This window comes from Mobula birostris, chromosome 4 (genome assembly GCF_030028105.1).
Source record: "Mobula birostris isolate sMobBir1 chromosome 4, sMobBir1.hap1, whole genome shotgun sequence".
NCBI classification, from domain to species: domain Eukaryota; kingdom Metazoa; phylum Chordata; class Chondrichthyes; order Myliobatiformes; family Myliobatidae; genus Mobula; species Mobula birostris.
The window spans coordinates 119365744-119381464 of NC_092373.1; the positions used below are offsets into that span (position 1 = coordinate 119365744).

A 15721-nucleotide genomic window follows, 5' to 3' on the forward strand; every position below is an offset into this window, starting at 1 on the left:
AATAGTTATTGAAAAGATTTAGTCATTAGACAGAGATCAACCTCAAATGAAAACAAAATACCTTGATCATCTTCATACCAAGCACACACGTTTTCTGTAGCAGCTTTAAAATTGCTCTCATCTTGGAGACTTGGTGCATCCATTGGTAAATCTGAAATCTTTTCAAAATTTTGCACTTATAAATCTGAATACTATTTATTTACTGACATGCAGTGTGGAATAGGCCCTTCCAGCCCTTCAAGCCAGGTGGCCCAGCAATCCCCCAATTTAATGCTAGCCTAATCATGGGACAATTTACAATGACTAGTTAACCTACCAACCGGTATGTCATTGGACTGTGGGAGAAAATTGGAGCACCCGGAGGAAACTCATGCAGTCGTGAGAAGAACGTAGACTCCTTAGACAATACTATAGCTTAAAAATGAACAGTTCTAGGATTAGCCCTACCTTAAACAAGCCATTGTTTGAACTTCTTGATGATACAAAACTGGTCTCTGTTGTCAAACGTCTTGGAATTTGATGCAAAGTGTCAAAGTCTTCGTCAAGTTCTAATTCATCTGTTGGAACTCTGATCACTGTGTCACTGGTTGCTGAGCCCTTCACCTGGTACCCTTTAAATTCAGCTGCCTGTGTAAATGTGCTAAACTCTTCAGAAATTTACTATATACCACAAAGGTTTTATTTCAAAAGTAGTATCAATAACGTTTTTTTTGAAAAATGTCCATGCATTGATTTTTTTTTTAAACTAAAAAAGCAAACAATAATATGAAATTGTCCTGGTAATAAGAATGACTAAAACAACTGCCAAATAATAAAATAAATGTGAGGCTAATTACCAAGACTTGATTAGCCATGAGATCAGTCAGGTGACCACTTTGATTACAGTGAACCTCACTGCCAAGGACAAGGGAAAAGGAAAGAATCTGAACTGCTTTAGGACCTATTACAACATTAAGAGTACTTTAATTTGTTGTTGCTATCAATGCTGAGTCACATTCATTACAAATAGCTTTTTAGATCAAGTCACTGAGGCACAGTGAAATTGCTCTTTCTTAAATACATCAGGGCCACCTATGTGTGAAGCTACAGGAGCTGACATAAGATTGTTAAGGTCTATTTCCCCTCGGTGTTTACAAAGGAGAAGACCATGGATGTCAAAGAAATAACAGTAATTATCTACTGAGGTCTTGGATCACATGCATATTAAGAGGAAGGAAGTACTTGCGGCCTTGAAGCGCATTAAGCTGGGCATAACCCCAGGGCCTGACCAGGTGCACCCCTAAAGCTTATGGAAGGCCAGAAGGCAAGGGAAGAAAATGCAGAGGCTTTTACAGAGATATTTTCTTCGTTATTAGTCACTAGTAAAATTCAGAAGTTTAAAGGGTGGATAATGTTATTCCACAGTTCAAGAAGTGTAGTGAGGATGGGCCAGGAAAACACAGGCTGGTGAGCCCTTTCAGCTGTAAGGCATTTATTCAAGGGAAGTCTGAGGGGCAAGATGTACCACCAGTTGGATAGTGAAGGTCTAACTAGGAATAGTCAGCATGGTTTTGTATGTGAGAGGTCATGTCTTACAAATCATTTGGAGCTTTTTAAAGAATTAACTTGGAGATGAAGGTAGGGCAGTAAATGTTGTCTGGTGAGGTAAATTAAGAATTGGCTCGACGATAGAAAACAGAGCATGACGATTGAAAGTCAATTTTACGACTGGAGGCCTGCGACTAGTAAGGTGGCCCAAAGGTCAGTGTTAGGACCTGTTATTCATTAGTTATGAAAATGATTTGGACGTGAATGTACATGGCATGATTAGCAAGTTTGCTGATGATATTGAATTGGAAGGTTTGGTTGAACATAAAACATGTTATAATAAACTACATGGACATCTTTATCAGTTAGGGAGATGGGCTGAGGAATGGAAAATAGATTTCAACTCAGATAAATGTGAGGTAATGCATTTTGGACAGTCAAACCAGAGTAGGACCTAGGCAGTGAAAGGCAAGGCAGAACGTAGGGGCCTGGCCGTTCAAGCATTTTGAAAAACTCAAACAGATAAATAGAGGGGTAGCTCAAGCGGAGCGGCCTGTGGGAAGCAGCCAGTGAGTGAGTGGGCCAGTGAAGGAGTGGAGCTTTGAGGCTTTGACTCGAGAGGCTTCGACGAGAAGAGGCAGAGGACAAGCTTGCTCCCAGTTAGTCTTTACAATGCCTCCTGAGACGGTGATGTGTCTCTCATGTGAGATGTGGCAGTCTTGGGGGAACGCCCCTCTCCCGCAGAGTCACATCTGCCAGAAGTGCATGCGGCTGGGCGAGCTGGAAGACCATGTAAGGAATCTGGAGCAGCAGCTGGATAACCTTCGACTCATAATGGAGAATGAGGCAGTCATAGGTGAGAGCTACAGGGAGATAGTCACACCTAGGCTGCCGGAAGCAGGTCATTGGGTTACAGTCAGAGGGGGGAAAGTGAAGGTGACTAGACAGGGAGCGCAGAGCACCCCCGTAGCTGTTCCCCTGAATAATAAGTTTACCGTCCTGGATACTGTTGGCAGGGATGACTGACCAGGTGTGAGTCACGGTGGCAGGGCCTCTGGCACGGAGTCAGACCCTGTGGTGAAGAAGGGTGGGACGGAGAAGAGGAGAGCTGTCGTCATTGGAGACTCTACAGTCAGGGGAACAGACAGGAGGTTTTATGGACATGAGAAGGACACCTGCATGGTTTGTTGCCTCCCAGGTGCCAGGGTCCGGGATGTCTCTGACCGGGTGCATGTCATCCTGGCACGAGAGGGAAAGCAACCAGAAGTCGTGATACATGTTGGTACCAACGACATAGGCAGGAACAGGGATGAGGTCCTGAAGTGTGAGTTTCGGGAACTAGGCAGGTGAAGAACAGGACCTCAAAGGTGGCGTTCTCAGGATTGCTGCCAGTGCTACGTGACAGTGATGGTAAGAATTGGAGGAGATGGCAGTTGAATGCGTGGCTGAGGAGTTGGTGCAGGGAGCAGGGTTTTAGATTTTTGGATCATTGGGATCTCTTCTGGGGAAGGTGGGACCTGTACAGATTGGATGGGTTGCACCTGAACTCGAGGGGGAGCAATATCCTTGCAGGTAGGTTTGCTAGCATGGTTCGGGAGCGTTTAAACTAATTGGCAAGGGGGATGGGACCCGGAGCGATAGAGCAGTGAAAGAAGTGCATGGAGTAAAGCCAGATCTAACATATAAAGAGGCCTTGAGGAAAGAGAAGCAGAATAATCAGTGTAAAAGGTAGAAAGGTAGAAGGGCTAAAGTGTGTGTACCTCAATGCAAGAAGCATCAGGAACAAAGATGATGAACTGAGAGCTTGGATACATACATGGAATTATGACGTAGTGGCTATTATAGAGACTTGGCTGGCACCAGGGCAGGAATGGATTCTCAATATTCCTGGATTTCAGTGCTTTAAAAGGGACAGAGGGGGGAAAAAGGGGAGGAGGGGTGGCATTACTGGTCAGGGATACTATTACAGCTACAGAAAGGGGAGGGAGCAGGATCCTCTTTTGAGTCCGTATGGGTGGAAGTCAGGAACAGGAAGGGAGCAGTTACTCTATTGGGGGTATTCTATAGGCCCCCTGGTAGCAGCAGAGATACACAGCAGCAGATTGGGAGGCAGATTTTGTAAAGGTGCAAAAATAACAGGGTTGTTATCATGGGTGACTTTAACTTCCCTAATATTGATTGGCACCTGATTAGTTCCAAGGGTTTAGATGGGGCAGTTTGTTAAGTGTGTCCAGGACGGATTCCTGTCCCAGTATATTGACAGGTCGACTCGGGGAATGCCATACTAGATCTAGTATTAGGTAACGAACTGGGTCAGGTCACAGATCTCTCAGTGGGTGAGCATCTGGGGGACAGTGACCACTGCTTCCTGGCCTTTAGCATTATCATAGAAAAGGACAGAATCAGAGAGGACAGGAAAATTTTTAATTGGAGAAGGGCAAATTATGAGGCTATGAGGCTAGAACTTGCAGGTGTGAATTGGGAAGATGTTTTTGCAGGAAAATGTACTATGGGCATGTGGTCGATGTTTAGAGCTCTCTTGCAGGATGTTAGGGGTAAATTTATCCCGGTGAGGAAGATAAAGAATGGTAGGGTGAAGGAACCATGGGTGACAAGTGAGGTGGAAAATCTAGTCAGGTGGAAGAAGGCAGCATACATGAGGTTTAGGAAGCAAGGATCAGATGGGTCTATTGAGGAATATAGGGAAGCAAGAAAGGAGCTTAAGAAAGGGCTGAGAAGAGCAAGAAGGGGGCATGAGAAGGCCTTGGCGAGTAGGGTAAAGGAAAACACCAAGGCATTCTTCAATTATGTGAAGAAAAAAAGGATGACAGGAGTGAAGGTAGGACCAATTAGAGATAAAGGTGGGAAGATGTGCCTGGAGGCTGTGGAAGTGAGTGAGGTCCTCAATGAATACTTCTCTTCGGTATTCACCAATGAGAGGGAACTTGATGACGGGAGGACAATATGAGTGAGGTTGATGTTCTGGAGCATGTTGATATTAAGGCAGAGGAGGTATTGGAGTTGTTAAAATACATTAGGACAGATAAGTCCCCGGGGCTTATTCCCCAGGCTGCTCCACGAGGTGAGGGAAGAGATTGCTGAGCCTCTGGCTAGGATCTTTATGTCCTCGTTGACCACGGGAATGGTACCGGAGGATTGGAGGGAGGCGAATGTTGTCCCCTTGTTCAAAAAAGGTAGTAGGGATAGTCCGGGTAATTATAGACCAGTGAGCCTTACGTCTGTGCTGGGAAAGCTGTTGGAAAAGATTCTTAGAGATAGGATCTATGGGCATTTAGAGAATCATGGTCTGATCATGGACAGTCAGCATGGCTTTATGAAGGGCAGATCGTGTCCAACAAGCCTGACAGAGTTCTTTGAGGAGGTGACCAGGAGTATAGATGAGGGTAGTGCAGTGGATGTGATCTATATGGATTTTAGTAAGGCATTTGACAAGGTTCCACGTGGTAGGCTTATTCAGAAAGTCAGAAGGCATGGGATCCAGGGAAGTTTGGCCAGGTGGATTCAGAATTGGCTTGCCTGCAGAAGGCAGAGGGTCGTGGTGGAGGGAGTACATTCAGATTGGAGGGTTGTGACTAGTGGTGTCCGACAAGGATCTGTTCTGGGATCTCTTCTTTTTGTGATTTTTATTAACGACCTGGATGTGGGGGTAGAAGGGTGGGTTGGCAAGTCTGCAGACGACACAAAGGTTGGTGGTGTAGGTAGTGTAGAGGATTGTCAAAGATTGCCGAGAGACTTTGGTACGATGCAGAAGCGGGCTGAGAAGTGGCAGATGGAGTTCAACCTGCAGAAGTGTGAGGTGGTACGCTTTGGAAGGACAAACTCCAAGGCAGAGTACAAAGTAAATGGCAGGATACTTGGTAGTGTGGAGGAACAGAGGGATCTGGGGGTACATGTCCACAGATCCCTGAAAGTTGCCTCACAGGTAGATGGAGTAGTTAAGAAAGCTTATGGGGTGTTGGCTTTCATAAGTCGAGGGATAGAGTTTAAGAATCACGAAGTAATGTTGCAGCTCTATAAAGCTTTGGTTAGGCCACACTTGGAGTACTGTGTCCAGTTCTGGTCGCCTCACTATAGGAAGGATGTGGAAGCATTGGAAAGGGTACAGAGGAGATTTACCAGGATGCTGCCTGGTTTAGAGAGTATGGATTTTGATCAGAGATTAAGGGAGCTAGGGCTTTACTCTTTGGAGAGGAGGAGAATGAGAGGAGACATGATAGAGGTGTACATGATATTAAGAGGAATAGATAGAGTGGATAGCCAGCACCTCTTCCCCAGCGCACCACTGCTCAATACAAGAGGACAAGGCTTTACGGTAAGGGGTGGGAAGTTCAAGGGGGATATTAGAGGAAAGTTTTTTACTCAGAGAGTGGTTGGTGCATGGAATGCACTGCCCGTGTCAGTGGTGGAGGCAGATACACTAGTGAAGTTTAAGAGACTACTAGACAGGTATATGGAGGAATTTAAGGTGGGGGGTTATATGGGAGGCAGGGTTTGAGAGTCATCACAACATTGTGGGCCAAAGGGCCTGTAGTGTGCTGTACTATTCTATCTATCTAAGTGCATAGTCTGCTCCTACCAGGGGGCCTATAGAATACTCCCAATAGAGTAACTGCTCCCTTTCTGTTCCTGACTTCCACCCATACTGACTCAAAAGAAGATCCTGCTACATTACCCACTCTTTCTGTAGCTGTAATAGTATCCCTGACCAGTAATGCCACCCCTCCTCCCCTCCCCCCCCCCATCCCCTTTAAAGCTCTAAAATCCAGGAATATTGAGAATCCATTACTGTCCTGGTGCCAGCCAAGTCTCTGTAATGGCCACTACATCATAATTCCATGTATGTATCCAAGCTTTCAGTTCATCACCTTTGTTCCTGATGCTTCTTACATTGAAGTACACGCACTTTAGCCCTTCTACCTTACTACCTTTACACCCTTTATTCTGCTTCTCTTTCCTCAAAGCCTCTCTGTATGTTAGATCTGGCTTTACTCCATGCACTTCTTTCACTGCTCTATCGCTCCGGGTCCCATCCCCCTTGCCAATTAGTTTAAACCCTCCTGATCCATGCTAGCAAACCTACCTGCAAGGATATTGCTCCCCCTCGAGTTCAGGTGCAACCCATCCAATCTGTACAGGTCCCACCTTCCCCAGAAGAGATCCCAATGATCCAAAAATCTCAAACCCTGCTCCCTGCACCAACTCCTCAGCCATGCATTCAACTGCCATCTCCTCCAATTCTTACCATCACTAATCACGTAGCACGTCTTTTCCCTGGGTTTGAGATTCCCAAACTAGAGGGCACAGGTACAAGGTAAAAGGGAAAGATTTAAAAGAGACGCAAGGTAACTTCTTTACACAGAGGGTAGTGAATACCTGAAACAAGGTGCCAGAGGAAGTGGTCAAGGGGAGTATAATTGTAATATTTAAGAAGCAGTTGGAAAGGTACACAGAGGGGAAGGGCTTGGAGGATTAAGGGCTGAACAAGGGTAACCAGGACTAGCAGGGAAGGTGTTACAGTTAGCATAGACCAGTTAGGCAGAAGGGCCTATTTCTGTGCTGTGTTATTCTATGACTGTAACATAAAGAATAAATTGCAAAGAAAAGCAACAGACTAAGACTTATCATTACACTAATTTATCAACAGAAAGGAGATTTGGGCAATGCATGAAACATGCAACCTAACTGATAGTGAAAATAGTGAGAAGGAGGGGAGAGGATGAATAAAAGGGTGGCAATTTGTTAAAGTTTTAGATGCTGCTGCTATACCTGGACTTACAGGCAAGTCAGCCTCTTCAAGAGAGTAGAAAATAGTGAAGTAGAATACAGAGCAATTAACCCAAGTACAGTTACTTACTTAATACTTACTGAATTTAACTTGCTCTCAGTTTGTATTTAAAGGCAGTTTTCAATATCAAAGCATTTCAACAAATTTCATGGAGCATTATTAGATGTTAAAAAACTCAAAAGATACTTATTGGTTAGCAAAGTAAATGTTTTATATTTTAGCATCACAGATATTGTATTCCACTTACACAATAAATATACATTATCTTACCTGTAGTGCTCTAAGTGGTCTCTCAGAAACTGTTACTCTTTCAACACAGTTATCATTTAACTGTCCTTCAAACATTCCAACATATTTTGCAGCCTAAAGTTAAACATTTCATAAAATCATTTTCATGATTTAACTAGGATGTTGCTGCCTAACACATTAATCTTGTTCTCAACGGTTAGTTAAAAACTACAAATAGTACAGAGAATGCAAGTGAACTTCAATTTTGCTGAATGGTTATTAATTAAAATAGCAAAATGAATGAAGAACATGCACTATTTTTATTACTGTAAATGATATACAGTTTGTAAGAAAGATGAAAAACATATGTGACAGTTTTCACAAACTGCCTATTATTTACTTGAATTGTTGTCACTGCAGTATTGATTAAAATATTGTAGTAGGTCAGTATGTACTCAACAAGTTGGTACAAACAGTGACATGAAATGACCAGACAAAATATTATTGCCAAAGGAGGAATACACATTGGTTGAAGCCTTGGAAAGAAAAAAAAACACAAAGTAATGTGGTTTATATAGATATTTTTGGTTTATTACTTTCATGTAAATTACCACTTTTTTTCTTTCTTTCAGTCACCTAGGACAGTTACTACACTTTAGCTGAGACAAATAGCAAGTTTCCCATTCTGTGGTTCCTTGACATCACTATAAGTATGCAAAAGCAGACAAAGGTAACTCATTCTAACCACAAATTATGTGGGCTTTACTCAATATAATCACCACATGAGAAAATGGTCGGAAATACTCATATATTTCTACAATATAGCACTATTAACTGTTGTTTTAAAATATTGAAATTTTTTTTCAAAATATGGTCGTTGTTTAACAAAATCTAGACAAAATCATAATCATAGAAGTAGAGGTTTCAGAACCATGGCCCAAAATGGACAGCATTCTGGCATTTCCAATTACCAAATTAATGAAATCCAGAAACTTCTATCAGAGGTGTCTTGCTCCATTACAGGAAGTTTTCAGCTTTTGTCAAAAGAATGGAGAGTGAAATGACTGTTTAAACTGATTACTACTAAAAATTGCTGAAAATATTAGGGGTGGTGCATTCCAGATTAAACAACTTTTTCAATGGAACGTACTGCAATAAAGAATACTCAAGTGTGTTCATTAATAATTAAAACAAATGGAATACTTTTTAAGGAAATTTTTCCTAGCTGTGAGAAAAAGAAACAAAGAAGAATGCTTTAAGAATGAACCAGTGTATGGACAGTGGACTGAAAGACTCTTTCTGTGCTGTGCGATCCCAAAACTTCACTGTTTATCCCCTTGCTTGCTGACATTAGTCCATTTGAGAAGGATCCTACTTTAGCACCAGTGACTAATGACAGAAGGTTTCCACTCTAAAACTTATCCATTCCTTGTTATCCTCTGGAAAGTAAACAAGAGGTGTTCCTTCATCAGGGCCAAAGAAAATTCCTGGTTAGATACTGGCAAAACTGTTACATAACCGAGCCTGACATTTAATTGGAGCATAGATAGACTTATCAGAATTCATACACGAAGCCAACAATTTTAAAAGACCACAGCAAGCACCAACAAATGTAATCTAATTACTGCAGTCTTCTTTCAATCATCAGTAAAATATTGGAAATAGTAATTGACAATGGTTACAAATACCAACTACTCAACAATACCCTCACCGATGCCCAGTTTGTATCTTTTTCAGGACGACTTGGCTTCAGACATCATTACAATTTTGGACTAAATATTCAATGGTTCTTCAACTCAGGTTCTCAATATTTATTGCTTATTTATTATTATTAATACTTTTTTTTTCTTTTTGTATTTACAGTTTGTCTTTTGCACATAGGTTATTTGTGCCCTGTTGGGTGCAGTCTTTTTTAGATTCTATTGTGTTTCTTGTACTTACTGTGAATGCCCACAAAAAAAATCAATCTCGGGGTTGCCTACGGTGACATAAATGTACTGTACTTTGATAATTCCAGAATATACCAGGAATAAGTCAGAAGCACGAAATGAAACAAAAGATTTTGTAAATGCTTTGAGTCAAAGAGAAATACAAGTTATTTTTAAGTTGCAGAGAGGGTTTACTTTGAACTTTGAACCAAATAACTAATTTTGTTTAGATAGATGAGTAACTGCTCATCGTACCAAGATAGGATGAGTAAATATGGCATCATTGATGCTGTACCAGACAATGATCATCTCCAACAAGAATCTAACACTTACCCTTGGCTGCATAGTAGCACAGGAGGGAGTTCCAGGATTCTGCAAACCCTAGGACTCAGGTTTCTGTCTAAATTTGTACTCACTGGAAGATTAACTGGCCACTGCTATAGATGGATAGAAGAAAATCTGCAGAATCTTTATTCCTTTTCATAGATGCTGCCTGACCTGCTGAGTTCATCCAGCATTTTGTGTGTGTTACTATAGATTTCCAGCATCTGCAGAATCTTGTTTAGGAGCTGAAGGGAATGTTATACAGGAGAGATTTAGGATTGATCAGATTGTTCTGAGAGGCAGCATGGATGAGTCAAATGAACTTCTTTGAAATCCTATGTCATTACCGTTGCCAAGTCCCTTGCCATCACATACTGATGATCACACTGACCAAAAGCTATGTATTGTGGCTACCAGAACAGGCCAGAGGCAAGGTATCCTGCTGCTAGTTGCTCAGCTCCTGATACCCTAAAGCTATTCCAGAATATACAAGGTACAAGTCAGGAGCAGAAGATTTTTTAAATGCTTTGGGTCAAAGGCCCTTCACCAGATCTGGGCAAAGAGGGATAGAAGTTATTTTTAAGTTGCAGAGAGGGTTGTGGAATGATGGAAAACAAACGAAGGAACAGCACCTTATATAGAACATAGAATAGTACAGGCCAGTACAGGCCCTTCGGCACACAATGTTGTGCCAACCCTTAAACCCTGCCTCCCATATAACCCCCCACCTTAAATTCCTCCATATACCTGTCTAGTAGTCTCTTAAACTTCACTAGTGTATCTGTCTCCACCACCGACTCAGGCAGTGCATTCCATGCACCAACCACTCTCTTGAGTAAGAAACCTTCCTCTAATATCCCCCTTGAACTTCCCACCCCTTACCGTAAAGCCATGTCCTCTTGTATTGAGCAGTGGTGCCCTGGGGGAGAGGCGCTGGCTATCCACTCTATCTATTCCTCTTATTATCTTGTACACCTCTATCATGTCTCCTCTCATCCTCCTCCTCTCCAAAGAGTAAAGCCCTAGCTCCCTTAATCTCTGATCATAATCCATACTCTCTAAACTAGGCAGCATCCTGGTAAATCTCCTCTGTACCCTTTCCACTGCTTCCACATCCTTCCTATAGTGAGGCAACCAGAACTGGACACAGTACTCCAAGTGTGGCCTGACCAGAGTTTTATAGAGCTGCATCACTACCTTGCGACTCTTAAACTCTATCCCTTGACTTATGAAAGCTAACACCTCATAAGCTTTCTTAACTACCCTATCCACCTGTGAGGCAACTTGCAGGGATCTGTGGGCATGTACCCTCAGATCCCTCTGCTCCTCCACACTACCAAGTATCCAAGTATCACACTACTTTGTACTCCGCCTTGGAGTTTGTCCTTCCAAAGTGTACCACCTCACACTTTTCCAGGTTGAACTCCATCTGCCACTTCTCAGCCCACTTCTGCATCCTATCAATGTCTCCCTGCAAACTTCGACAATCCTCTACACTATCCACAACACCACCAACCTTTGTGTCGTCTGCAAACTTGCCAACCCACCCTTCTAACCCCATATCCAGGTTGTTAATAAAAATCATGAAAAGTAGAGGTCCCAGAACCGATTCTTGTGGGACACCACTAGTCACAATCCTCTAATCTGAATGTACTCCCTCCACCACGACCCTCTGCTTTTCTGTAGGCAAGCCAATTCTGAAACCACCCGGCCAAACTTCCCTATATACTCAGTATCAAAAGAATTACTATAAAAAAAAGAATTTGGTGAATTTGAGAGAAAATAAATAATTCCTATTTGTATAAATAGAACTTCCCTGTAAAAAGGAAGCCTGTATGATCAATTCTTGGTCGGTAATTAGTCTGCTCCTTACAGAACATCTCTAAAGTTTATCTTATACACAGTGAAAATTAAAAGGCAAACCTCCTTTTAAATACTTTTTTTTACAAAGATACAACTAGTTAGCCACATACCATGATTAAAACTGAATTAATACCACAACATGAAAATCATTCTGTAGCACAAAAATTTTATTTCACATCACATTGCAGTAATATTTCACACTCATCATATGGTCATAACATTTGTAGATTTTAATAATAAATCTTAAAACATTATTTTCATAATACTCAATAGCACTTAGCTCTGTCATTATGGGCATGGATCGTGCTATTTTTGTATTATCCATCAGAAAGGCAACATGTCTATACACATCCAAAGCAAGAATAAGCTTTAAAAGAAGCAATACAGTATTTCACCGCGTGGTACAATTCTTTACAAGGTAAATATGAAACTGCAACTTGTATCCAAACTAGAAGCATCTACCATACCTCAGCCAGATAGGGGAATTCCGTGGATGAATTCCTTCGACAATGGGAAGAAGGTTCTGCTGAAACTGAGAAAAGATATTTGTAATCATTAGTGAACAATTAAGTAGCAGACTTTCAGAGACAATATATGTCATGAAAAAAAAGTTGATTTCAAAATTTTCACTTCTAAAACAAAAAGTCTAATTTCTAGAAATAAAGTTAATTTAGTTATTTTAGTTGTGCAAGCTTTCTGTACAGCAGAATTAATAGCTTTACTCATGTTGAAGCAGCAACTATTTAATATTAAATATCATATTCAATGAAAACACTTGTTCCTTCCTTTCCTAAAAATACCAATTAATTTCGGACAGAATTCTAGAGGTGCTAGAAATCCTTTGAAGCGTCACCCAGTTGATCACTCTTTAACAAACTCACACAAGATGCTGGAGGAACTCAGCAGGCCAGGCAGTTGTATTGTACAGTCAACATTTCGGGCTAAGCCCCTTCAGCAGAACGGGAAAAAAAATGAGAAGTCAGAGTAAAAGGGTGGGGGAGGGGTGGGAGAAACTCAAGGTGTTAGGTGAAACCGGGAGGGGAGGGGGGAGGAGGGGTGAAGTAAAGAGTTGGGAAGTTGATTGGTGAAAGAGATAAAGAGCTGGAGAAGGGGGAAACTGATAGGAGAGGACAGAAGGCCATGGAAGAATGGGAATGGGGAGAAGCACCAGAGAGAGATGCTGGGTAGACATGGAGATAGGTGAGGGAGGAAAGGGGGATGGGGAATGGTGAAGGAACCGGACGTTCAAGATATCAATGTTCCTGCCATCAGGTTGGAGGCTACCCAGACAGAACACAAGGTGTTGTCCCTCCAACCTGAGTGTGGCCATATCGCGACAGTAGAGGAAGTCATGGATGGATATACTGGAATGGGAAGTGGAATTAAAATGGGTGGCCACTGGGAGATCCCACTTTTTCTGGTGCTTAGTGAAGTGGTCTCCCAATCTACATCGGATCTCACTCTTTATTACTTGTCAATGACATTTGAGTTCTTCAATTATGGAAGCTATTGTTTGAGCTTGTCCGATTATTCAAATATTCGTAAGAATATACACTCAGTGACCACTTTATTAGGTACTTCCTATACCTAATAAAGTGACCACTGAGTCTATGCTTGTGGTCTTCTGCTGCTGTAGCTCATCCCCTTCTAGGTTCAACGTGCTGCTCATTCAGAGATGCTCTTCTGCACACCACTGCTGTAACACATGGTTATTTGAATTACTGTTGTGTTCCTGTCAACTTGAACCAGTTTGGCCATTCTTCTCTGACCTCTCTCAAGAACAAGGCATTTTTGCTCACAGAACTGCTGCTGGCTGGAATTTTTTTTTTGGTTTTTCTACACCATTCTCCATAAACTCAAGAGACCGTTGTCTGTGAAAACTCCAGGAAATCATCACCAGGAAATCATCAGTCTCTGGATATACTCAAACTACCATGTCTGGCAGCAACAATTATTCCATGGTCAAAGTCAATTGGATCACATTTCTTCCCCATTTTGATGTTTGGTCTGAAAAACAACTGAATCTCTTAATCATGTTTGCATGCTTTTACATATTGAGTTGCTGCCACATGATTAGCTGATTAGATATTTACATTAAAGAGCAAGTGTATTGGTTGAGTTTTCAGAAGAATCACTGAAGAACAGAAGGGAGCAGGACTTGCAGGACTTTTGTTTATTCTTCTTACTAACTAAGCCAATCTTAGATATCTTGCAGTAATTATACAGGTCAGACAGCATTATTTATAATATACACATTGACTGCCTGTCATTTCTTGATTAAGATCCTGAAATATGCATGCCAGCCTTAAAATGTTCCCCTCCATTTTGTGGCCCAGTGCCTGCTTTCCTTTCAACTTATGAATTGGCAATCTGTCAAAGCAAACCAGATTCTCTTTACCTCCAGCATTTTGTGAATGTTGCTCGTATTTTCAGCACCTGCAGGTTCTCTTGCTTGTGGTTCAACCTGAAAAATTGTTTCTCTTTCCATACATCCTGCCTGACCTACTGAGTACTTTAGAAATTCTTGATTTCATCTTAGATTTCTAGCATCTGCATTTTTTCATTTTCATATAATAGTTATGCTAATACTGATGTTCAATTTATTTCATCCTCCAGAAATACACCACTGTGTCTTCAGAAAACAATATAGATGAAGGCTGCATTCAACATGCAGCAAGTGGACGGTGTGAATAGTTCTGAATGTTTACTGCTAAGCAGCTAATAGAGACCAAACTCAAAGAAAATTTAGGAATGTAATCATATGGTTATTATATTAATTGATGACATAGCTTGACACGCCTCTTTACCAAGATTTTCTGGCTCCAGGAGTTTCAGAATCAAAATCAGGTTTGATATCACTGACAAATGTCATGAAACTTGCTGTTTTTCAGCAGCACTATATATAAAGAAAACATTAAATAAGTAGCAAAAGTTTAAAATACGAAACACAGATTTGTTCCATTTACTCTGTAGATACTTCTAGAAGATCTATATCTGCTCAGTCATGCTTCTGTAGCTTGAAATTATGGACAATACATTGTTCTCATTAATATTTAATTCGCCTATCTTACATAGTAAGCAAAAATTTAGTTGCATACACACCATGTAGTATGTAGTGCCTGTTAGACTTGTACTTGTTTTACAGTTTCTCACCTTTAGCTGCAGTATAATCTGGAGGGCAGTAACCAGGATTCTGGCTTAAAATATTACAGTACTTTAAATCCTCATTCTTGGCACTCATTCCTAAACATAATTTTAAAAAGTAAATCATTCACAGTTCACAAATCATTCTACAGTACTTATAAAGATGGGTAGTAATGTGGGATGTGAGAAGGGTGCAGAACTTTAGGGAGATATAGCCAAGTTAAGGAATGAGTAAGGGCACAGCAGATGGAATATAACATGCAAAAAACGGGAGGTTATAATTGTGCAGAAAAAAAATTAAAAGCCAGTTTGTTTTCCCCCACAAATGGTCAGTATTCAAAAGGAATTGATGGTCAAAGGGATCTGGATGTCCTTACACACAAATCATTGAGAATGGTGTGGCGGTCTTTATTGCAAGCCTATTAGCGTATAGAAGTAAAGATATCTTGCTCCAATTATACAAGACTCTGGTGAGAATGCATTTGGTATACCATGTACAAGTCTGAACTCTTTACCCAAGAAAGTGCACCTGTGACTGAGGAACTGCCGCAAATGTTCCCAGATTGATTCCTGGGATGCTGAATTTTGTCACATGACAAATTAAACAGATTTATCCTATACTCAAATTTAGAAGAATGAGAATTAAACTCATTGAAGCATTCGCAAAGGTATCTGGAACTAGAGGATCACAATCTCAAAATAACGTGTTGGCCAATCAGCCCATGATAAGAATATTTCTACATCTACAGGGGGAGTGAATCATCAGAATTCTCCATCCAAAACAGCAACGTAGAATGTTAGTCAGTATTTTCAAGGGATGAACATACTGTTGAACACGAAAAGAATGAGCAAATATAGTATTGGTGCAGGAACAGGGCACAAGGTAAAAGACCAGCCACAG

At 41.2% G+C, this 15721-nt stretch overlaps 1 protein-coding gene across 1 annotated transcript in view; it reads right to left on the reverse strand.

Annotated features, from left to right (window-relative positions):
- LOC140196556 (5'-3' DNA helicase ZGRF1-like) overlaps positions 1 to 15721 on the reverse strand; it is a 116492-nt gene that overhangs the window by 84260 nt on the left and 16511 nt on the right. The window contains exons 8-11 of the mRNA XM_072255970.1: positions 14830 to 14919; positions 12144 to 12208; positions 7604 to 7696; positions 62 to 158 (exon numbers count right to left, since the gene is read on the reverse strand). Coding sequence (XP_072112071.1) covers positions 62 to 158; positions 7604 to 7696; positions 12144 to 12208; positions 14830 to 14919 — 345 coding nt within the window. The remainder of the gene's footprint in view (positions 1 to 61; positions 159 to 7603; positions 7697 to 12143; positions 12209 to 14829; positions 14920 to 15721) is intronic.